We start from the raw sequence: 22,970 nt of genomic DNA on the forward strand, positions 1-22,970 counted from the left end.
TGTTGTGTATGTAAGGTCGGGGGGTCCCCATTTCACTGCAGGGCAACTTACATGTGACAAATAAAGTTCTGATTGATTGATTGATTGTTTGTATCAGGTCATCTCAACAAGAAGAAATTAAGTTGTTGAATTTCATACAGATCCTACATGATTTCCTAACGTTCAAGATAGAAACATGAAATTTTTGTGCTCAAATTACAAGGTAGACTTTTTTTTTCGGCTTGAGATGGAGGCCTTCCTCAAACCACGATCCAAAGGTGTAGCAAGATTTTATTTAATTTAGCTATATTATTGACTTACTTCACTCGAACATGATTTAATCTACTCTCTCTGCATATCATGTAGTTTCTACATGACACAGTTACACTTAACTTTAAAGCATGAGGCAATTGTGTTAAATACACGCAAGATGCTTACATAAATCCAAGAGATGGCCAATCCCTTTTTTTCAGCGTAGTTTGTTTTTCTTATGACCTCCTTAATGTTGTCATATATCCACTGAAATGATGGATAAACCAAACCATTATGTCACTGAGAAAAAGACATGCATGCCTTATAAGCTTGCTCTTCCAATGTGGTGAGCAGCATGAAGGAAATTCTTTCTCTACGCTAAGTAATGTTTTCCCATATCAGAGACATTTATACGAACAATGACAAGTCCGAAAGGCCTTCAAGATCAAAGCAAGTGATTTATTGTGATGCAATAATATCTGAGGCATCAGCACAACACACAAAAGTACTCAAATCTCATTAAGTTTTTCCCATTTCAGTTCACAACACAGGATGGAGGAAGACTAGAACATTCGGTGTCTATTTGTCAGACTCCCTGTGGACAGAACCTTATTGAAAGCAACTTTACAGCCCATCAAACCAAAAATCATCATCAACACCACAAGAGGAGCCCTAGAAACTGAACCATCAGCAGGGGCAGAGCTGCCTCCTTTAGCCACCCCAAAACTAACAATGGCGAAGCCCATTGGGGGAAGCACACATAAGCAGATCTGAACTTACATCCAGAAACTGTTTTTATAGAATACCTTTACAGGGAACCATTTTTATACAACTTTTGTTCCCACGTGGACACATTTTATGAGCGCAACCACCCACTGAAACTGTAATGTAAACTGTTATGAGCTTTATTAGGAATGAATAAAAAAGAGAACTGTTTTCTGATCATTTGAGGGTTTCATAAAATTTCACTCTGAAGTCATGAAAATAAGAATAATCAGAAAATTATGATCAATTATTAAAGCAAACACTGCCACTGCCGCTGGTATTCACTGTGACCTCTTCAGCTCATAATCTTCACTTCATCTGGAGAGTCGAGCTCAGCAGCTGTTATTTTCTCTTTCCTCTCTTCCTCCTGTTTCTCTTCCACCGCAGGATCTGGGTACAGGCAGGAGGTGTTGCCATCTTTCCATGTGACCACAATATTTCCTGCATTGCTCTGCTCACTTGTGTCACTGTTGGACATGTGAGGCTTGTTTCCCTGCAGTGGCATGTCTGATGCTGGGTGTGTGCTGTTTTCTTTGAGCAGCTCCTGATCTTCATTTTTCTGAAGCAGAGATGTTGCAGCCTTGTACTCGGCTATCTTCTTCCTGCTCCTGTTTGAGTTAGTACAGAAACCTTTAATATAATATACAGTATGTTCGCTCTCAAAAAAATAGCAGTCAAACAACTTCGGGTCATACTTATTTGCCATGGCTCCCATTCCCAGGAGAAGAAAACCAACAAGAAGGCAGACAAAGGCCAGTCCCAGCAGTACAAATGTCCATGTGGTTGCTGCAACACGAGGATAATTAAAACCTGAAAACCTCCCTGCCCTCTTTCATATGAGAATATCATATGCACACTGCAGAATCAGTAACACACACACACAAACAAGAGTTAAATAAGGGCTTGTCAGTATTTCCCAACTTTTTATTTTTGATAATCTGTAGAATATTAGCCTCAAAACAAATGCGTATCTACAGATGTGAGATGTTTCCCTGATTAGAACATGTAAAAATTTGACATAACAGTATTTTCTACATGACAGCATTACAACATAACAACACTAACCTTTTAGTCAGCGAATTTCTCTGGATTTTTGAATGCTCGCTTTCTTACTAAAATATGTGGCATCAACGTTTTTGCCAAATGTGTAAATTAACAGTCCGAGCTGTTCACAGCTACTCCCCCTGACAGCCTAATGAGTAATGAAAATGAACCAGTGCCAAGACCCTTGTGGTCTGGTTCACCAGCATGAAGCTGAGAAACTGCTGAGCAGAATTCTTGCTCTGAGCTTTATCATTTAGCTTTTCCCCCCCGACAAGTTTCCGTTTTCTATATGGAAAAGCTTTCAGCATGTGGCAAAGTGGCTGGGACAGAATTCATTTGCCATTTGTCACTTGCATATATTGTTATTTTGTGTTCTGATATCTTATAGTCTATCATAATGCTTTAATGTAGTGATGGGTCCAGCAACACTGACGCACCGACGCATGTCTCAAGCTCACAGAGTGAAACCTGTATCGGTGCGTGCGTCGCTTTAAGAAAAAGTCACGTGATCGATACAGCTGTGTTTAAAAGATGCCGAATTTTTCTGAATAAAAACTTATAATAAACTCTGAATCAATTACATTTAAATGGGTAATATTACATTCACAATACTGTCATTTTAATTTTCACTTAATGTCATTCACAATATATTTTAAAGATGTCTGCAATAGTTGCAATGTAAAAGATATAAAATGATTCCATGGAAAGTACAATAGCTTACAGTGTGTACAAGTATGACTAGGTCATTGAATCAGTGTCTGTTGAGTCTCAAGTAAGGTGCCTGCAATGATATTTAAGGTCCAGCAGGTGTCGGTATGGAGCAAAACAGCAACACTGTGTCGACACAGATACAGTTTGGGGAATGTGCTGAAAGGCTTCACGAGGCCTCATCTACCCATCACTACTTTAATGTAAACACAGCACATGCAACCTTGGCTCTACATACTATCCCGGGTCTGTTTGTGGTAGCATTGGTTATATTCACTTCATCATTAATTGATTTGAATCTTTCATTTGTTTATGTAGCTTGGTTATACTTACCATTGTGTGTTCCTTTGAGCAGGTCCTATGTGTAAAACAGTACTTCCTGATTTTATAGGATATGATGTCACTGATTATGTCAATTGGGTGTAACCAAATGAAGAGGTGTTTCTTTTGTGTAAAATTGTTTATTTCATTTAAAATAACTTCACGAGTCAGATTAAGTGAAGAGATTGACTTTTCAAACTGTTTAGTTGGGTGAATGAGTTAAGTGGAAAAATCATTTTATTCCTGTTTCTTTGTCTAGACTGTGTTGTGTTGCTTAGTCTATCCTGTTTTCCCAATTGTAGAGGTTAATGAGATCCAGGTGTGAGTAGAATTCTGTATAAAGCAGGTGAGATTTTGACAGGTTCTTATGTTTTTGTGAAACAATTGTTGAAAGGCGACGCCAGAAAATAAAGAACACTTAAAGGAAACTTGAACAGTCTGCAGATGCTGTCTTCCTATCACCTCTCATGCTGCTTATGTTATGCTACTTCACACAGCATACTATGTCTCAGGAAAAAAAATATTGCAGACTATCCAAATTACCAAGTATTTCATGTTACACATCCATTTGGATCAAGTATTCTAGCAGGAGCAGCACTTACGGTCCTCTGTGCGGTAGAACCAACGTAGATACTCTCTTTGTTCCTTTGTCATAGCTGTCAGCTCTCCTGTTTGTGCTTCATCCTCGTACGTCAAATCGTCAGAAGCTCTCCGATGTCCTTAAGAGGACACACAGACAGACCCCACAGAAGCTTTGATTGTCAAACACAAATGTAGCAAACTGAGGATTTCAGTATCAGCTCTTAAATTTGTCTCTGTACCAGTAATGATGAAGTGGCAGGAGAGCAGGTCCTCTACTGCCAAGTATGCATGCAGAGTATCACTGGGCAAGATACTAACCCCAAGTTGCTCTCGGATGCATCCATCGCATTATAAATGTGTACGCATGTTAGGAAGCACTAAAAAGCTTAGAAGAAAAGTGCTTGCGTGATTGGGTGAATTTGGCATGTTGGGCGCTTTCTGTGCTCTGGGAGAGTAGAAAAGCGCTATACAAGAATTAGTCCATTTAACATTTACATGTGCTGTTCATTAAACATACTCTTCTGAATGTAATATATTTTGAGTTCCTTAGTGATAAACTGTAAAGATTTTGTTGGCCAAAGATTCAGGTCACTGTGACCTGACCTCCTCAAAGCACTTTCTAACACAAGTCTCATCCACACGATCACACACACATTCATACAGCTCTTATCTATACACTTTGATCTAACACTCACACTCCAGTGGATATATCAGGACAACTTGGGATTCTGTATCGTGCCCAAGGATACTTTGACACATACAAAGTACGTTATGTGGATCCAGCTTTCTAACTGCTAGCTGACTCACAGTCTCTCATGACAAGAATGTTCTGCAATGAGTTTTCTTTGCTTTTCTATCTTTATTGCAATCAAAAAACACAGGTCACTAATAAGCACAATAGTATGGACAAGTTTGATTTAGACAAGATTAGTGAAAGAAATTCACTGACGTTTAAATGAGCTCCACCTTTTTCAGCTGAAGAATTAAAGTGATAAATGAACACTTTAATAGAATACTTAATAATATTAACTACTTTTTGACTACTTCAATATATTTTCATGAAATCACATTATTGCACTTTCACTTTAAATTTGTCCGAGTTCCTTTTCTACTTATATGTGAACGTGTTGCGTATTGCTAAAGCAGGATTTACGGTGTGTCCGCGTACATGTTTTCAGTCGAATGGTGGGGGTTCCACCCACCCTAGATACATTCCCGTGCAGTCATCCAATATCCTGACTGCATGTTGTTGGAAGCGTATGACATAAGCATCTGCCAAATGTAGACTGGTTAATAAGTGAGTCAGAATAGAGGAAAGAGTGATAGCAGAGTTCACTAAACTACAAAAGTCCAACATAAAGAAGCACAGTGGCTGCGGTGGACATTTTCATTGTTTTTAACTCTCTTTGTGTGTTAGAACTTCTCTGCTGCCGGCTGACAGACCAAAATCTAAAAGAGCAACAGTGGCCTGCAGACCAGCTGTTACACACACTTTGTACACTGCCTCCATCTGACAACAGAGGCAGACTGCAGGCCTACAGGCAGGCCCTGGACTAAAGTGGGCAGTGAACCCGCTGTCTTTGGTGGACCATAAATCCTGCTTCAGTGTGAAAAGTGTGCAAAGAACAGAAAAGCTGCTTTCTGTTCAATAACTACTGAGTCTTACTGAATCTTTCCTGGCAGATGTCCCCCTGATCCAGAGATCTCCACTTTGGGTGTTTGCTGTGTTGTACGAGGATCGCATGCTGGCCATTGTGTGACAGAAGCATTGATAGCTTTCTACTGATCAGTTGGTCCCGGTCACAGTCCCATATTAACCAAGCAGCATCCACCTCGGGTTCATGGCAATCCTGGGTGTGCACTGGCCCTTCGTGCTGGGCTGACAGACACCTAGATGATGCGACACACATCAGCATGTCCCGACTGATCCAGATCCACTGCTGATATTCAGAGTCTAGGTTGCATGTCTTCAATTGGACTTCACCTGTATCTGCTGAATCTTCCAGACACAGGTTGTGCTGGGTGTTGTGGATCATGAATGCTCTTGCCCCTGCAGGTGTTGACAGTATAACAACGTTAGATATAGACCACTTAAAAAATGATATTTTACATGGTTGGAGCTTAACAAGGTTCCAAGTAGAGCTTCAACATGGAACAAGACAAAATGCGAGTGAGACAAAACATTTTTTTGAGCATGCAATTGATTTAAAATAACGCTTAAACTGAAACAGGCTGTTTTACAGCTGATCAAAAGTTTAGGACCACATGCCTTTAAAAGGCCATATCTGTGTAAAAATGTCAATTCATTGTCATTTTCTGTCAGGTAGTCAAACTGTCATGATGTTCTGACGGCAAAGGCAAAAAAAAACTTTCCCTTTTTGAATGTGGTTGGGTTGTTGAACTGCATAAGTCTCTCACAGCACGCCATCGCTGCTGAGGTGGGACACAGTAAGAAAGTCATTTGGAATTTCTTAGATGATCCTGAGGGTTATGGAACAAAAAAAATCAAGTGGCAAGACCCAAAGAAATGTCACAAGCACTGAACCAGAGGATCCAACTGGCTGTCCGTCAAGACACTGGACAATCCTTGACCCAAATTAAGGCTTTTACTGGTGCCGACCGCAATCGCATAACCATCAGACGACATCTGAGACTGAAGGGCTTTAAAAACAAAAAACGTCTTCAAACTAAAACGTCTCTGTTTTGCACTTTGCAAGAGACCACCAAACATGGGACATTGAAAGGTGGAAGAAAGTTTTACTCTGATGAGAAAAAAATTAAACCTCGATGGTGCTGATGGTTTCCAATGTTACTGACGTGACAAGCAGATCCCACCTGAGATGTTTTCAAATTTACAAAAATGGACAACAGTTCCAGACAGTAGATGCCCTTCATGCAGTTGTCTTCAGCTATGGGTGGCTGTAGCTCAGGTGGCAGAGCAGGTCAGCCACTAATCACAAGGTTGGTGGTTTGATCCCAGGCTGCCTCCTGGCTGCATGCCAAATGTCCTTGGGCAAGATACTATGTTTGCCTACTGGTGGTGGTCAGAGGGCCTGGTGGCACCAGTGTCCGGCAGCCTCGCCTCTGTCAGTGCGCCCCAGGGCAGCTGTGGCTACAATGTATATGGGAATGACTGGATGTGTAAAGTGCTTTGGGGTCCTTAGGGACTAGTAAAGCGCTATATAAATGCAGGCCATTTATCATTTCACCACTTGGAGAAATTTTCCCACTCACTTCATAGAAACGCTTGCATCAAGCATGGCGCATCGAGTTTTTAAAGTGATCAACAATAACGCTGGAGCTACTCATTGCTGAATTCATGTTTGGAACTTTGACTTCTGTTTTGGAGGAGGGTTAGTGGTCAGTTTAACCCTCATAATGTCCTCCCGATTTCCATACAGCTTTGCTCCTCAGGGGTCAAAAATGTCCCCACTTCATTTGACTGTTTTTTAAAGTATAAAGTATAAATTGTCAATCAATTCAGTGTTACACCTTAGTTTTACTTAAGACCAACACATTAACACAAAATTTACTCAACATTTTACATTTTAGGGCCACCAGACCTTCTTTACAAAAACCACACCCTGTTTTTTAGCGAAAACAAATTGAGAAAATTAAATATTTAATTGTTTAGATAATTTTGACTATCTGACTAACTACAGAGTGCTGTATGTTGAACTTTAGTGAGAATTTTTTTTGAACCATTTAAATTTTTTAAATGGCAGCACGTAATCACACCGGTGGTCCTCAGGAGTCAAAAATGTCCCCATCTAGTTTGATTGATACTTAAATAAGACAAAATTTGGATTTTACAGCAGTAAAATTTTTGTATCTCTACAGTTCAAAAATGTAATAAGCTTTGCCCTGCACAGAGTGGATAGTGAAACAAATGGAATCATCATAATGACATTATTTCATATTTATTACTTCCCCCTCCTCATTGCTTTATTATTGTAGCTCTAGTAATAAATAATAATGTAAGGATTCTGGATCAGCACCGTGATGCCCATAGTATATACAGTATTCTGAAGAAGGTCTAAAATGTCCCTGTGTGTGCGTGCATGTGTGTTTTATTTAGATGGATTTTTTTTAATTATTACTCATGATATAACATTGTGCAGACATGGCTGGTAAGGACATGAGGAGGAAACAGCAGGAGCTGTGTGAGGCTACTAAAGGCAGGGCTATAACATTTTTCTGTCATCATTTTATTATAGATTAAGTGCAGGAGTTGTTAGGTGTGGATAATTAGATTATAGTTTATTGCAATAGCAAGTTGTGCCTTGTTCTCAGATAGACAGCAAGTGGAGAGTGATATATGAAATGATGGAAGGAAGAAGAGAAGCAAAGAGTGATTCACAGGCAGAGCCTAATTTATTTCTCACAGTTTTTGTTGCCTTATGGTTCCAAGCGCTGTCACCAATCTTTGCATTTTGTTATTATCTCATGACACTTGTTTAATCAGCTACCATCTCTCCTGTGGACTTTTTAATGTCTACAGTCTCAGATCAACACAGCCCTGCCCTCCAGCACTATCCACAGCAACCCCTCAACAGCAACATTGTACCCATCATGTAAACCATCGGCTACGTTTGCTTTGCCTTGTTGCCCATATTAGATTCTTGATGAATGTGTGTTGTTGTTATTCAGCCTGGTTCAATGTGCCCCTTTTTAACTTTGAGCACCCGCCCCTTTAAGCCTCTCTGCACAGCCCTGCCGGGCGCTGGCGTAAACTCTCGACCGTCTCACACTTCTGTTTGATCAGTTTTCTGTTTGACGTTTATTCAGCTGTGTGAAAACCCTGGGGAACCCTCCCGAGGGAGTAATAAAGTTACATTTAATTTAATCTAATAACTTTAATCTCAGCCAAACCGATTTACTCACGAACAAATAAAACACTGAAAAAGCCAAACAAGAACATTTTTAAGTTATCAAAGTGACTTGTACATCATGTTTAACCCGAGTGGTGAAAGACCTCGGGGGTTTGAAGACGATGTGTCGGCTCAGATATTTGAAGTTTACACAGCTACATCCTCACCTGAAAATATGTTAAAAGTTTTTTGTGACCCAGAAAGAGAAATAAGAGTGATAATAAAACTAAGTAGCTGCCGTCATTGTTGGAGACTGGAATTGGCTGGGCCCGCTATGAATTCTGCCATATGGTTTTTCAATTTTGTTGTCCGGGTGGAAAATCTGGAGAAAGGTGGGATTCTCCCGGAAAAATCGGGAGGGTTGGCATGTATGGTTGTGGCAACATCACTAACCTTGTCAAACACCTCAGAGTAAATCATATCACAGAATATGAGGAGCGTATGTTGAGACTGAAGAGGAGGACAGGGACAGGTGGTGCTAGGGTGAGAGTCTCTCACGGAGTCCTTTAGTGCTGCAGGCAGGCAACGTGTTCAAATAGGCACAACTTCAGGTTTTTTATTTCTATATGATGAACTCTGCATTATTACGTGATAAGAACAAGTAATCTGAATATCCTGTAATCATTATGACGCTATAATTTGAGATACAATAAATAAAATCCGTTTTTGTACAAAGTATCGGATCAGTATCGTCGATACCACCCTGAATATTACTTGGTATCGGATGGGAAAGGAAATCAGTGGTATCGCACATCACTAGCAAGCGCCCAGTACGCTACGACACGTAATGGGAAATTCACAGACAAACTCACGGATTCTTCCACTGACCGCTGCGGCACACCTGCACCAGGGCAAACATCCGCCTGCTATACAGGTGAAAATAGAGCAACAGGCCCGCTGAGTCCTTGATTTTATCAAAAAAAGTTGTAAAGTTGTTTTTGTAGGATGGCACATTGATTGTGTTTAAATATCAGAATCAGAATACTACCATACCTTGGTACGTCTATTCTGCAAGAGTAATTTGGTTTTACAAAAGCAGTTTTATATCTTTTTAAAAACAAGAGTGTTGCAGTGCTCGCATTTAATCAAAAGACAACTGAGTAGAAGATGCATTTTTATTAAAGAGGTTCCATTCAGTCACTCTGAGTGACGGTTGGCATGTCACTTTTGGATTCACCTCTCATCTTCATCACCCTCATCGCTTTCTTTATTGCCTTCAAGTAGGGAGTCTTGTTCTTCAGAGTCGCTGTCAGCAAATTCATCCCACCAGTGGAACTGTTTGCTTGCATTACTTTTCTCATCATCACTGTCTTCCTCTCTAAACTGTCTCCTAAATCCTCCAGGAAGCAGATCCTCCGCTGCTTCTCCTTCATCCGGGTTGGCTTCATAGTCAACCTCAGCAGCAGCAAGGTCACTTTCATCTTGATGAGCTTCATTGCGTTCCTCTTCATCGTTGCTGCTGTCAGCATTTTGATCATCATTATTATAATTGCAATAATTGTGGTCATTTTCAGTATCTCTGTTATTGTGGTCATTTCCATCATCAGAGTTGCTGTCATCATGTCCATCATCAGAGTTGCTGTCATCAATTTCAAAACGAATGTTGAAGAAATTATTCTGATTGATGTGATCATTGTTGTTGTTAAGCTGCTCTGGCTCCCAAAGTCTCGCAACTTCACGTGGTAAAAATATTATAACATGTTCCACACCATTTTCAAAGACGTTGTCCATATCTCCCCAGTTACCACCTTCAGCCAAGAGTGGTTGCTCTACATGAAAGTTCAGTTAGCAAAGTCACAGCTAATCAAAAGAAACTTCAACACTGCATTACGTTTCTCTTGTACAATAACAGATCAAGTTCTTACCCTCATTAGGCTGAGCATGGGCCCCATCTCCTTGTTCCATCATCTGAACTTTAAAGATCCCACAAAGACATAAGTTATTCAAGTTAAGCAGTACATTTCCCATCTGTACTGTAGGGCATGCTCAAAAATCTCACTGTAAATATCTACCATCAGCTATCAAAGTTACAGCATCAAAAGTAAGTTTCACTTATAAAGCAGTTCCCCCAAAACTCACCTTTTTTTCAAAGAAACTGTTCTATGAAAATGTCCTAGTTCAGCTGTGTGTGTATCTGCTTGTTGCTGAAGTCATAAATATGTTTCAGTTGTAACATTTAAACCTGCACTGTAACTGTGCAATAGCTGTGATGTCATAAGAACTACCAGAGTTCCATCCCATGACTGTTCCTTAAAATTCCACCTCAGGAAGGCCAACTCTGATGGCCTTCATCAGGGCTTATGTAAGCTTACTTCAGGAGTACCAATGTAGCCACTGTACTCCAGGTACCCTATGACCCTGATGGAGGGAGGTGTTAGCCCTTTTCTAACACAAAAATCAGTATAAATCACAATATACTGATATTTAAAAAACATAACCATGCTAACAGACAGCCATTTCTAAGTAGTGATCAGTGTTGGTCAAGTTACTTGAAAAAAGTAATCAGTAACTAATTACCGATTACTCGCCCAAAAAAGTAATTAGTTACTTAGTTACTTTTAAAAAACACGATTTACAACCTGAATAGGTGATAAAGTGATAGATCTCTCAGCCCAATTCTACTTTTTCTGCATAATCATCATACAAAATGTAATCAAATGGAAAAGTCTCTCTTTTTAAAACTTGTTTTATCAGTTTTAATCTTTTAACTTTATGCATCAAGCAAACATGTAATTATATGCAACATTCTCTGACTTGAATAAATTAGTTTAATATTTAAACTTATTTCCTGCACATTCCAGCACATAAAATAAAATATTTGTTGTGTTTACACTCAGTCTTTCAAATAGATGCAAGTAAAACACAGCAGAAAATAAATAAAGTCAAAGACTCAGCGGTCCTGTTGCTCTATTTTCACCTGTAAAGCAGGAGTAGGGTAGGCGGAGGTTTACCCTGGTGCAGGTGTGGCGCGGTCAGTGGAAGAATCCGCGAGTTTCTCTGTGAGTTTCCCATTACGTCGTAGCTACTCGGTGCTTGTTTGGAAGTTTAGGGGTTTTTTTCGCTGTAAAAAGAAGTTTTCTTCCCACGCACAGCGGACACTAATGTTTTTGTCACTTTTTATGGAATCAAACTCAAAGTAAGGTCAGTACTTCCACGCTTTAAACGCTGCACGCTCATACTCTCTCTGCACTCGATATGTGATCCATTGTTGATCTGCACACAGCTGTTGTCACGAACGTCGTGCTCGCTTACGTCACTGTCATGAGACATTCTCGCAAAAAAATCACGGTTTTAGTAACGCAGTAACGCAGCGTTCCTACGGGAAAGTAACGGTAATCTAATTACCGTTTTTGCAATAGTAATCCCTTACTTTACTCGTTACTTGAAAAAAGTAATCGGATTACAGTAACGCGTTACTTGTAACGCGTTACTGTAATCCGATTACTTTTTGCCCCGATTACTTGCCCATCTCTGCACATATGTGGACGCCAGGTCCTAGGAGGTTAAGGTGCCTGGGAAGGGAAAAACTGCATTATAGGTGGCAGAAAATTCACCTCTGTTCAAGGATCATCATTCACAGTGAACATAGATGGCCTCTTTCATTCCTCTTTCAAACCATCTGTCTTCTCTGTAAAAGATGTGAACGTCAGCATCCTTGAAAGAGTGACCTTTGTCTTTTAGACAGACATGTACAGCGGAGTCTTGTCCCATCGAGGTGGCTCTTATATTTTGTGTTGTGCATTATGTAGAGGTCTGAGCACTCCTCACTACACTGCACAGCGTACAGTGCGTTGTTTAGCTTGTGGTTGGGAGTTTTGTCCTTGGGATGAACCAGTTTTTGTCTAAGAGTGGCTGAAGTGCACTGGGATGTGATCCTTGGAGAAGACTCTGCTGTGTTCCTCTGATAAACCTGCTACATAAGGGATGACAGTGTTGTTCCATTTGTCATTCTGTTTCTCCCTAATTAATTGAAACCTTCTTTCCTACCCATCTTCGCTATTTTCATGAAAGCCCAATTGAGATAACCACATTTTAAGAGCTTACTTCACATGTGTGTGTTCCTTCGTTTTCCCTTCTGGCTTAGAGGGAACATTTTCTTCCTGGTGTTGCAGGTTCCTAATTACTCCAAGTTTGTGTTCCAGAGGGTGGTGGGAGCCAAAAAGGAGGTACTGGTCCGTGTGTGTGGGCTTTCGGTAAACTTCAATGTTGAGGTTTGATCTCCACTTGGCAGTGTGCATGCATGTACAGTGTGTGTATGGTGTGTAGTTCAATGTGTAGTAGCAGTGTGTGTCCATTTACCTTTGTGGTGGGGAGCCTGTCTCAGCAGCCGAAAAAAAAGCTCTAAGCTGCACTGATTCTAGTTGCTGGTGCCTTGTCTTGCGGTCTTGCGGGTTGCACACTTCGTGCTCACATGGGATCCTGGAGCCAGCCATTCCCCTGGCATATTGCCCATGGTCACACATTTCACACAGACAGCGGATCCTGGCAGTGGCTGCCTGAGGTCAGTGAGTTCTCTGACGTCGCGGGCGCCCCCCTGTTCCCACGGTCTTGCAAGTTCACGAGCAGTAATGTAGAAACTAATGGCTTATCTGTTGAAGCCGGGGCAGTCAGTGTTTATTTGTGTGTTGTTTTCTGGGAAGGCCAAGAAAGAGCTAGAACACCTAGCAGGAACTCCCTGCTCATTGACTCCCTGTAACTAAGGTTACGGACTCCCTGCTGGCTAGGCTACACGGGGCTATGTCTACCCAGGCTTGTCTAACCAATTTGGTGTTCATTTCATCCCTCTACCTGCATCACCTGTCCCATCACATGCTGGCAGGTTCTGGGGACCCTGACATTGCACCTGAGCTGCTGGCCACTTCCACTCACCTGGCTTCCCTACCCTGCCAGCTCTCCTCTTTCCACCATGCCTAAGTGGGCAAAGTGGGGATAGTGGATGCCTCACAGGCAATGGTGAAGTTTCTTGGCCCTCGGATGGCATCCACTCTCCTATCTGCGTGAGGCCAGGCCCATCCTCCTGCAACCCCTCCCAGCCCCTGCCCTCCAGCAGGAGCCAGTAGAGGGCGACTATCAGGAGGAGGATACTGACTCTGGGGTCCACTTCCCCGACATGCCCATCGTCCACAAGTTGGACCACACATACAGCCCAACGGTCACACTTGTACTTGGCACCTTGTTAAGATCCAACCATGCAAAATATTGTTTGTTTGTTTTGGGTTTTTTGCCATTTTTCAAGTGGTCTTCAACTTTTGATCGGGACTGTATATATTATATTAAGTATTAATAAAATCATTTCAAAATGTGTTTGAATAACAAGGTTATTTACCAGACAGGAGCAGCAACAGTAAGATCCTGGCATCAAACATATCTGAAAAAGACAGAGTAAGGGGATTCTTTCAGAACACTCAATAGAAGCTGTACAATATAATGCCAAGTGCAGCAATATCATCCTGTTGATATCAAACATACATTGACTATACATCTATTTATTATCAGTACATTTCTTTTATATGCCCATTATTTCATCTCTTTTATTCCTTATCTTGCACTTTTAATCTTTTGTGCTACTGACAGGAGGGTTACATTTTGTATTCTATTGTATTCTATTCTGATTACAAGACTATACTAACTATGTTTTTTATACATGTTTACATGCAGATAAGAGAGAGCCAGCACAGTGACAGATTTATTCTGGTCAACCAAGAGGAAAGTGAGCACACATCCAAAGAACCAGCAGTACATAGAGAATAGTGGTGTATGTTATTTCCACAGCCAGTAAAAAAAATAGTTGTATAGTGTTCACGTTGTTTCAAAACACCTTTAGTGCTTGACTGACATATTTCAGCTTGTAGGTGTCACCAGAATCATCATAAAACTATATGAATAAAACATTTCAAATAATATTTATTCTTTTAATAGGCAACCATATAATGTATGGGTCAGAGAGACAAAGTTTAGACCATGTGCCAAGATTACCCACTGGACCAAACGTACTGATGAAGCAATACAACTGTTCAGTCTAAAAGCATTGCTTTCATCCATGCAACTTTGAAGAGTGTCAGCTGTGTCAGAAGTCACTTCTCTGTCTGGCTCACAGTGAACAAATCTCATTGTAAAGACCTATTTGAACAAGCATGTGATGAGCCAGTCAACTCCAGATATATACCTTGCATATAAATATAATATGGTGAGAAAAAAACAACTTAAACATAAAAAATCGCAAAGAAAGAACAATACAGTATCCACATCTTCACCAAAGAGTAAAACAGTGAAATGTGGAGTATTAAACATTAGGTCTCTCTCCTCCAAGTCTCTGTTTGTACATGAGTTGATAATTGATGAACAAATTGATTTACTCTGCCTTACAGAAACCTGGTTGCAGCAGGAGGATTATGTTAGTTTAAATGAATCAACACCCCCGAGTCATTCTACCTACCAGAAACCTCGAAGCACAGGCCGAGGGGTCGGTGTGGCAGCAGTTTTCCACACCAGCCTATTAATCAACCAAAGACCCAGACACTTTTAATTCATTTGAAAGCCTGATGCCTTGCCCACCCTAGGTGGAAAACTCAAAAATCTGTCTTATTTGTAATCATCTATCATCCACCTGGGCCTGACAGAGAGTTTTGGTCTGATTTCTCAGCATTTTTATCTGATTTAGTGCTCAGCTCAGATAAAATCATTATTGTGTGATGTTAACATCCATGTAGATGCTAAAATCACGGCATTTAATCTCTTATTAGACTCTGTTGGCTTCTTTCAAAATGTAAAAGAACCCACCCACCACTCACTAATCACACTCTGGATATTGCTTTACTGTTGCCAGAGTGCTGCTCATAGGGGGTCATATGATTGGATTTTCTCTGCATGTATTATTGTAGTGTATACCTTACAATATAAAGCGCCTTGAGGTGACTTTTGTTGTGATTTATTGGCGCTGTATAAATAAAATAAAATTGAATATAAATCTCCATAATGTGTTTCTAATATTACTGACCACTCAAAGCACTTTTAGAGTACAAGTCACATTCTAACCATACATTTGAATATTAGGTCAGTTTTATGATTGTTACATACAATTTTTCAGCTAGTATGATTAATGATTATGAAGGCCGGAGAAACCTGCGGTCAGCTGAGGATGAAAAAGTCACCTGGTTGTGACAAAACATTTCTCCTTCTCAAAATGCAATCAACTTTCTGGGAATGTGTTCAAAGACATTTATATGGGATGTGGCACTGATAAGCTTCAGTCTGACTCATTATCACTGCTGATTTTCAAAAGGTTCAGCAGCTAACCTCTCACCATCATCCTAATTTAAGGGCTTAAAATCATTATTAGTACTAATCATTCATTTTATCCATAACATATTTTTAATGTCTTTATCCCTCTTCCCTTTTTAATTACTTCTATCAGACTACCCCAAGTATTTTGTTTCTTAGTGCTGTTTGACTGCAAAGACGTCTTATTTTCAGCACACCTTTGGATCACTTGCACAGATGTAATACTTATTTTGTTTCTGATGAAACATGTCCCTCTCTTCAGAACTAGTCTGTGGCACAAAAAGAAATGTTTTGTTTTTTGGGTTTTTTTTGCAAACAGCATGAAACAAACTGTGAAACAACTTTCCCCTTCATAGAAACCTGCTGGTTACACTTACGTAAATCACAAGAAACCGTCTATATTTACTGATAGTGTACTTACTTTTTGATGCTCCAGCTCTGGCAGAAGAAAGGAGAGAGTATCTGTGTGCTATGCAGGCAGAAGGCTAAAAATGAGACTTTCCAAAGTGAATGGGGAGGAGACTGTCCAATGTTTCATTACTCCACCTTCTTTTTCTGAACGCTGATTGCGTTAAAGCCCATAAACAGAAACACTGTGATATTTTGTTGAATTATTAAACAGAACTACTATGTGAAGCTGAAGCCGGTTGCTGTTCTGCTATAACTCAGTCATGCTGTCCTGTTAATCTTTGATATCAATATGAAACTCATTCTCACAAAAGTGCTGCAAAGTCTTTGAACCAAAGTTCAGACGGTTGCATTTCAGGTCTTTGACCCTGTTGCATAGTTACTATTTATATGACCTCGTTGCAACCTTGGTTTTTCTGTTTGTAAAGGTACATGACTCATTGGTCAAACGCCTGCGGGCTAACTGCTGGCTGTAAAAAGATTCATTTTTATAGCACACTTGTGGAGAGGTGAATAACCTCTGTGTCAAGAAAGAAAAGCACATCTTGTTGTGTATATAAAAAGATTCTGGAAGGTATATTAATGGGTGTTTCTCCCCTTTTCACTCGTGTTTATACTCTGCATTTAATCATTAATTATTCATCTCTGGCTCTCCTCCACGGCAGGTCTTTTGTCTTGTCTTCCTCCCCCCAGCAGATGGCTGCCTCTTTCCTAAGCCTGCTTCCCACTGACGATGTGCTTCCTCATAGGGAAATGGAATTAGATTGATTCTTGGGGTTTTCTACATTTTCTTTGTATAATTTGTAGGATTACAAGTGGTTTGAGGAGATTGTTGTTGTGATTTGGTGCTATATAAATAAAACTGAATTGAGTTGTATGTGAGGCCTGGCACTGAGGAGAAAATGACTTGCACTGTTTGAGAGAACGAGCTGGAAAGGATGTGCAGCAGATTAAGGATAGAGATCAAAATGTGCTTAGAGGTGAAGAGCATGTGTTCAGATATGAGAGTACTTTGATGAACTGAAAGAGAGGAGGACAGATGGAGCACAGCTCCTGAATCAGGAAGAGCAGAGGATTAGTAAGGAGGAAGGGAGGGAAACTATAGACTACAATGTCAGTAGAAGCACGACAGAATACATGTATGTGAATTAGAGAGAGAGATACAGGTTTTCCACCTGAATATGTAACATGAAAGGTGACTGTTGTAAAGATCCAGATTTTAGCACATCCCAGCACACCCACTCACTTCACCAGATGCACCTTGTTTACTTCTCTCCCCTTTGATTGGGTGTGGTGCTTGTCCTTAATTGCACTCACCTGTCACACATTATATAAGGACTGCATTCACTTTTGGCTCACTCTTTCTTCACTCCCACACGGGGCGGCAGCAGAGCATTGGCAGTCCATGTGTGTCTTTCCTTTATTGATTTGGGAATGAAAGGAGAACCCTGTGAACGATTAGATGACTGCTTATTCTCATTCTAATCGGATGAGCCCATGATGCTGATTACTTAAACCCTAAGCCTTCCTTCCTTCCTAACAGTGAGAGTGAAGACAGATGAGTTTAAATATCTAAGTTATAAGGAAGTCAAATTTAATTTATATTGCACTTTTCACAGAAAATTAATAAATCACAAAGTGCTTCACAATAAAACATTTGTTTGGTTGATATATGGATTGGAGACAGTGGCACTGAGCTGAGCATGCTCAGATGATGGACAGAATTAGAAATGAGTCCATCAGAGTGACAGCTCAGAGTCAGAGAGGCTGAGATGGTTTGGTGCAGAGGAAGGAGGGTGAACAAAGGATGATGAAGAGGGAGACCTCAGCAGAGGTTTATGGGTGTAGTGAGGGAGTGCATGCAGATGGTTGGTGTGACAGAAGATGCTGGAATAGTGTGAGATGGAGCAGATGATCCGTTGTGGCCATTTTGGTTGCGTCCACATATGTTAATCTATTTTATTTTAAACAAATGCAACACTCCACGGCTGCAGGATGTACTGTAGGTGGAATCCCTTCTCTACACTTGCTATAGTACATGGCACTTTAAACAGCACATGTCCAAGTCTCATTGAGGTGTAATGTGCTCCTTAGCGGATACTCAAACTGCATCTTCTGTTTGTAGTATAGTTCGACTGGATTCTTGTTTTGTCCATCCTAATTGTGTTTACCACTTTTCCTTTATGTAAATCATATATGCTTTCCCATTATGCCCAATAATTACACCTTTAACATTTCTTTGGCTGTTACTTGTTATAATTCTGTCCACAACTTTGTTTCAGTTTTTCATGGACAGTTTAATATTTCCTCACTGCTTTAGTGTGGTTGTCAGTTCAGTTCTTCTGAGGCTTGTAACTAGGGATGGGTACCGGTGACATAAACGGTAGTAACCAGACCGAAAAGCAGCGCACATTTCGGTGCTTTTTTTCCTGAGCTGTGATACACTTCTAGCCAATCATTTTACGTTTCCGAGGATAGTAGGCGGGTCCAGGTACGTACGTTCTTTTATGCAGAGCTACAGATTAAAAATGCCCAAAGCGAAGCGGTCAAAAGTCTGGCTGTACTTCACAGCAAAATATGCAAACTCAGCAGCAACAAGTGCTTTAAGCTGATACTGTGATACTGTCAAAGGAGGCAACACCTCGAATCTGATGAAACACCTGGCGACGCATAGCGTTTTGTTAAAAGCCCAGAAATGCACCGTATTTGATAGCTTGCTGCGAGAACTCACACCGAGCACATCTACTGCGGGTGTGGTGCCTGTTATCGGACCCGGAGCAACATCCCCAAAAAACCTGAAGAGGAGCGTCCTGGCCCCTAGCCCTGCCAGTGTAGCAGAAATGATGAGGATGATGATGCAGCAGCAGCCGTTCTTCTCTGCGTGAGTAGCTTAATGTTGTTCATGTGTAATTTACGTTGAGCAGGCTAACCACGTTATTACATTAATGCATGTAAGGTGAACTAGCAAACATCATCATAGCTACATGCGGCTGTCTTCTTGTTTGATGGCAGATGCTCCCTTCACCCTGGACAAAAAGGCTAAAATGACCAAAGAAAAAGTGGAAAACAGCTAAACATGAGAGGTTTTTGGACCAATTTTGTGTTCTCCATTCTTTAAGCACCGGCACCGTTTCAAAAGTACCGATTTGGCACCGGTATCGGATAAAACCTAAACGATACCCATCCCTACTTGTAACTTTATCGCAAACACATCTGGGCTTTGTCTTGATGTATGTTCAGTTATTCAGGTAAGTAAATCCCAAAAAGTAGACCTGCTCAATTTATCTTCTGTCCAAGTATTTCGATGTGACCTGAACATCAACAGAATGTTAAACAAAGGCTTAACACAGACCCACAGCTGTCAAATACAATTAAATCTTTATTATCCAAATCTGAATACATTTGTTCTCCAGAGCTAGATTATATCACTCAAGATGTTTATCATGTTCAAGTCGTACTCAGGAAAGGAAAAAAAGACTATGAAGTTTTCCAAGTGTAGTCAACTGTCTGAATGCAAAACTCAAAAGCTCCTCCTTGTTTTTAGCGTGTAATGTGCCTTTATGGCATTATATAAAACAAAGCAGAGGTGCTCTCATGTTCGAGTGAGCTGTTGAAAGGATCTAAACCCTTCGAACACCTCAACATCTTGTCACTAACACAGCAGAATGCACCTGAATACATTTGTGATGGACTGACAACTGAAGTACAAAGCCATCTCAGTCCTGTGAGTGCCATTTATCCCACAATCACTGTGTTGTCATCTGGAAACTCGTAGTAAGGTACCTCCAGGTTGAGGGGGGCGGGGCCTTTCCTGATGCGGCCAGAGGCATCATAGTGCGAGCCGTGGCAGGGGCAATAGTAGCCACCGTATTCGCCAGCATTGGCGATGGGTACACATCCCAGATGTGTGCACACTCCCAGCACGATGACCCAGCTGGGGTTGATGACTCTGTCCTTATCATGCTGAGGGTCTCGCAGCTCTGTGAGGCTGACAGCAGCCTCGGTAGCAATTTCCTTCTCTGTGCGGTGACGAACAAACAGTGGTTTGCCTCGCCACTTGAAAGTCATGTTCTTGCCTTCAGGGATGTCACTCAGTTTGATTTCTATCTTGGACATAGCCAAGACATCAGCTGAGGCACTCATGGAAGAAACAAACTGAGTGACCACCGTCTTGGCAGCGTAGACGCTCACCACCGCTGTCGCCCCAGTAACCAGGTAAGAGAAGGTTCTCCTGGATTCACTGCTGTCCTGAGATGACTTGCTGGGGTCAAGCACCTCTGGACGCCTGTAGTCAGAAAAGTCTGGTACTCTGATGTCTGTATGAGCAAATCTGACTCCTGCAGATCCTGCAAAAACAGTAGCTGGAAGTTAGACTACTGGGATTAAATAGAGTAAAGATTCATCACCAATGAATGGTGCCCAAACTATTAATTCAAAGCAAATTAAACGAAACTAGAGACTACTAAATGATTTTCTAAACAGATCTGCCTCTCCAGTGAGCTGCGAACGAGTTCAAGGACCACCACAACAGTGTCCTTACCAGCTTTTGCCCAGCAGTTAAAGAGGAAGACTGACTCCCTGACGGTGGCCAGGAAGCTTCAGCTTACACATCAGGGTGAGACATTCAGAAAGAAAGTAGCGTCTTTATTATCATGTTTTTCCTTGGCATACATGTGCTGCACCAAACACATCTGAAAACATTTGTTCTCCAGTGACTGGCTGGATATAATTGATGAAACAGATAATATGATAGCAGACCACCTCTACTGCAAACAAAGAGTTACACAGTTTTTTTCTTAGCCTCAACAGCTTGAAAAAAATGCAACTGGGCTTTAAAGTTTCCAGCTTTAAATTAGTGGATCCTTTGTCTAAATTAAGTAGTATACTGCATTTATTGGTTTGTTTGTTTCCTTTAAAATGCAACTTCTGCAAATATAAAAATGTTTATTTAAGAAACACATGTGAAACACAAACACGATTTTGATATTCTTACTAACAAGGATAAGGCAGTAACATTCAATATAATTCAGAAGTTACAAGGCTGCAAGGTTAAAAAAAATCACTCAAAATACATCTGATCACCTACACTACAAAAGCACGTGACATTTATGAGTGCCAATGCAAGAGCACACTTATTATTCGTCAGATTTATTCTTATTCTCCATCTTCAGCCTCACATTTCATACTTGAAATGTGCAATTCACTTTTATTTTTATTTTTATTCCTATTTATTCTATTTATCCCCTTTGTATATTTTATTTATATTTGTCTCTTCATTTATATATGTGTGTGTGTGTGTGTATATATATATATAATATTCTGTAACTCTGTAACTTCTGTCGGTGCTGTGCTTTTTGGAAATCGAATTTCCCAGAGGAACCCACCCGAGGGATTAATAAAGTTCTATCTTATCTTATCTTTGCTGTGACACTCGCCTCGCAGCTTTGACACAATCCCCACAACTTATATCATTTCGAGCAGCTCAATTGGGATGGTGTGCTATTACTTTTGGTGGTGACTCGTCGCCTGATTATTATTAGCATATTATTACTACTTAATTCTACTCATGTTACTTTAGATGGCTATAAAATGAGATGATTTTATAAGCCTCTGCGCTTCTTGTCAGTTTAGCTTTGACTTCAAATTGGGCAGATGGACCTTTGAGTCCTTGGGTCAAGTAAGCTCAGAGTGAAGAGCAAGTTTAGACAGTGCTACCTTCTTATCACTTCAACTGACTGTTACCAGAGGGGGAAAACCCAACCGCTCAACTTTTCTATGTGGAGAGCACAGTGAAGAGTAGGGAACAGACAGGTGAGCCTCATGTAAAAACATGCTGTACTATGTATTAGAACTACACTCTTCAAATTAGTAGTCCCAGGGCTGGTAGTCAGGTATGGAGCAAAAAAAATACGATTACTTGATTTAGTGCAACGATAAGTTCCTGTGTCTGGAGTTTTGTCTGCGACCTAAGAGGAGAAACGCACATACAGAGCAGGAGACGTATCGCATACTGGGTGGCACTGAACGGACCCCAACAACGCTCACGCCACGCACACTGCGGTACTTAACAGAGCCTCTAAAAAAGGTTTTGTATCAGATATTTAGAGCCCTGAGATGATGTCGTCAGTCCTGATTATCTAACACTAACGTAACGCTCACGTCAGCTGTAGCCTCCTTTTAGCCCCAAAGGCTAACTGCCTGTATAAGAAAGCTAACAGCAGCCGACTGTATAAACGTAAGAGGGAAAACCTCCTACTGACAAATATATCAGGATATAGACAGTCCGCGGGATCCGACGTTAAAGTTAAATGTGCTTTTTCTAAACAAAAGGCTAACATTACCAGTTCAGATAATGCTAAAATTCAATGACAACTTACCATTGATGCTAACTGTCACAGCAGGGCCTGTCTTTGGGCTTTGACCGTTTAGCGACTCGCGACACAAAAACTGTTTCTTCGGGTTCAACAGAATATTCTCTCCCTTTACAACAACCCCGGGTACAAGAGCTTTCAGAGGCCCCGCAACTGCGAAAGCGGTGGCCTGCATGTAAGGGGAAAACACCCCTGAGCGGGCAGCTATAGACATCATGTTTAACCGCTGCAGTAACGACCTTGTGTCGCTCGACTGCGCACCCCTCGATCTGGCGGAACTCAGTGCGTACTTACGTAACATGTAACAGTTACGTACGTATACGTAAACGTGACCAAAGCCCTTTCATTTAAGGTGAACAATGAACATTTACAGCACAGGTGACAATAG

At 40.9% G+C, this 22,970-nt stretch overlaps 3 protein-coding genes across 5 annotated transcripts; all 3 read right to left on the minus strand.

Moving 5' to 3' along the window:
• Positions 1–676: 676 nt before the first annotated feature.
• On the minus strand, positions 677–16,480 carry LOC146583923 (uncharacterized). Its single transcript, XM_085279180.1, has 6 exons — positions 16,225–16,480; positions 13,849–13,890; positions 5,318–5,701; positions 3,672–3,788; positions 1,692–1,782; positions 677–1,604 (listed from the first exon to the last, which is right to left on the minus strand). The coding sequence occupies exons 2-6, from the start codon at positions 13,886–13,888 to the stop codon at positions 1,292–1,294; spliced, it is 945 nt and encodes a 314-aa protein (XP_085135306.1). The 5' UTR covers positions 13,889–13,890; positions 16,225–16,480; the 3' UTR covers positions 677–1,291.
• LOC146583924 (uncharacterized) lies at positions 9,106–11,431 on the minus strand. Of its 3 annotated transcripts, none has more exons than XM_085281454.1 (3): positions 10,602–11,431; positions 10,388–10,430; positions 9,106–10,291 (listed from the first exon to the last, which is right to left on the minus strand). In XM_085281454.1, exons 2-3 carry the CDS (start codon positions 10,428–10,430, stop codon positions 9,696–9,698), a joined length of 639 nt encoding a protein of 212 aa, XP_085137580.1. In that variant the 5' UTR covers positions 10,602–11,431; the 3' UTR covers positions 9,106–9,695. The 3 variants fall into 3 exon arrangements, with proteins under 3 accessions (XP_085137580.1, XP_085137567.1, XP_085137576.1); XM_085281450.1 differs by having other exon boundaries at positions 9,108–10,291; positions 10,388–10,435; positions 10,602–11,430; XM_085281441.1 differs by having other exon boundaries at positions 10,388–11,431.
• A 3,090-nt stretch (positions 16,481–19,570) lies between the features above and the next one.
• uqcrfs1 (ubiquinol-cytochrome c reductase, Rieske iron-sulfur polypeptide 1) lies at positions 19,571–22,861 on the minus strand. The gene is made up of 2 exons (XM_085279223.1): positions 22,589–22,861; positions 19,571–20,557 (listed from the first exon to the last, which is right to left on the minus strand). Exons 1-2 carry the CDS (start codon positions 22,797–22,799, stop codon positions 19,947–19,949), a joined length of 822 nt encoding a protein of 273 aa, XP_085135349.1. The 5' UTR covers positions 22,800–22,861; the 3' UTR covers positions 19,571–19,946.
• Between the last annotated feature and the right edge of the window lie 109 nt (positions 22,862–22,970).

The sequence above is a fragment of the Mchenga conophoros genome, linkage group LG1 (genome assembly GCF_057382185.1).
Source record: "Mchenga conophoros isolate Kocher_MC1m ecotype Shallow Benthic linkage group LG1, M_conophoros_male_GT1.1, whole genome shotgun sequence".
NCBI classification, from domain to species: domain Eukaryota; kingdom Metazoa; phylum Chordata; class Actinopteri; order Cichliformes; family Cichlidae; genus Mchenga; species Mchenga conophoros.

What these genes read in the sequence shown, in the direction of transcription:
- LOC146583924 (XM_085281441.1), bottom strand. Translation starts at nt 10,490, where the DNA reads ATGGGAAATGTACTGCTTAACTTGAATAACTTATGTCTTTGTGGGATC. An exon ending in CCATGCTCAGCCTAATGAGG is followed by an intron (nt 10,292 to 10,387) that starts GTAAGAACTTGA and finishes ACTTTCATGTAG; the next exon opens with AGCAACCACTCTTGGCTGAA.
- LOC146583923 (XM_085279180.1), bottom strand. Translation starts at nt 13,888, where the DNA reads ATGTTTGATGCCAGGATCTTACTGTTGCTGCTCCTGTCTG. An exon ending in CATCTGCCAGGAAAGATTCA is followed by an intron (nt 3,789 to 5,317) that starts GTAAGACTCAGT and finishes TGTCCTCTTAAG; the next exon opens with GACATCGGAGAGCTTCTGAC. An exon ending in GTTCTACCGCACAGAGGACC is followed by an intron (nt 1,783 to 3,671) that starts GTAAGTGCTGCT and finishes CTCGTGTTGCAG; the next exon opens with CAACCACATGGACATTTGTA.
- uqcrfs1 (XM_085279223.1), bottom strand. Translation starts at nt 22,799, where the DNA reads ATGATGTCTATAGCTGCCCGCTCAGGGGTGTTTTCCCCTTACATGCAG. An exon ending in TGTGACAGTTAGCATCAATG is followed by an intron (nt 20,558 to 22,588) that starts GTAAGTTGTCAT and finishes CTGTTTTTGCAG; the next exon opens with GATCTGCAGGAGTCAGATTT.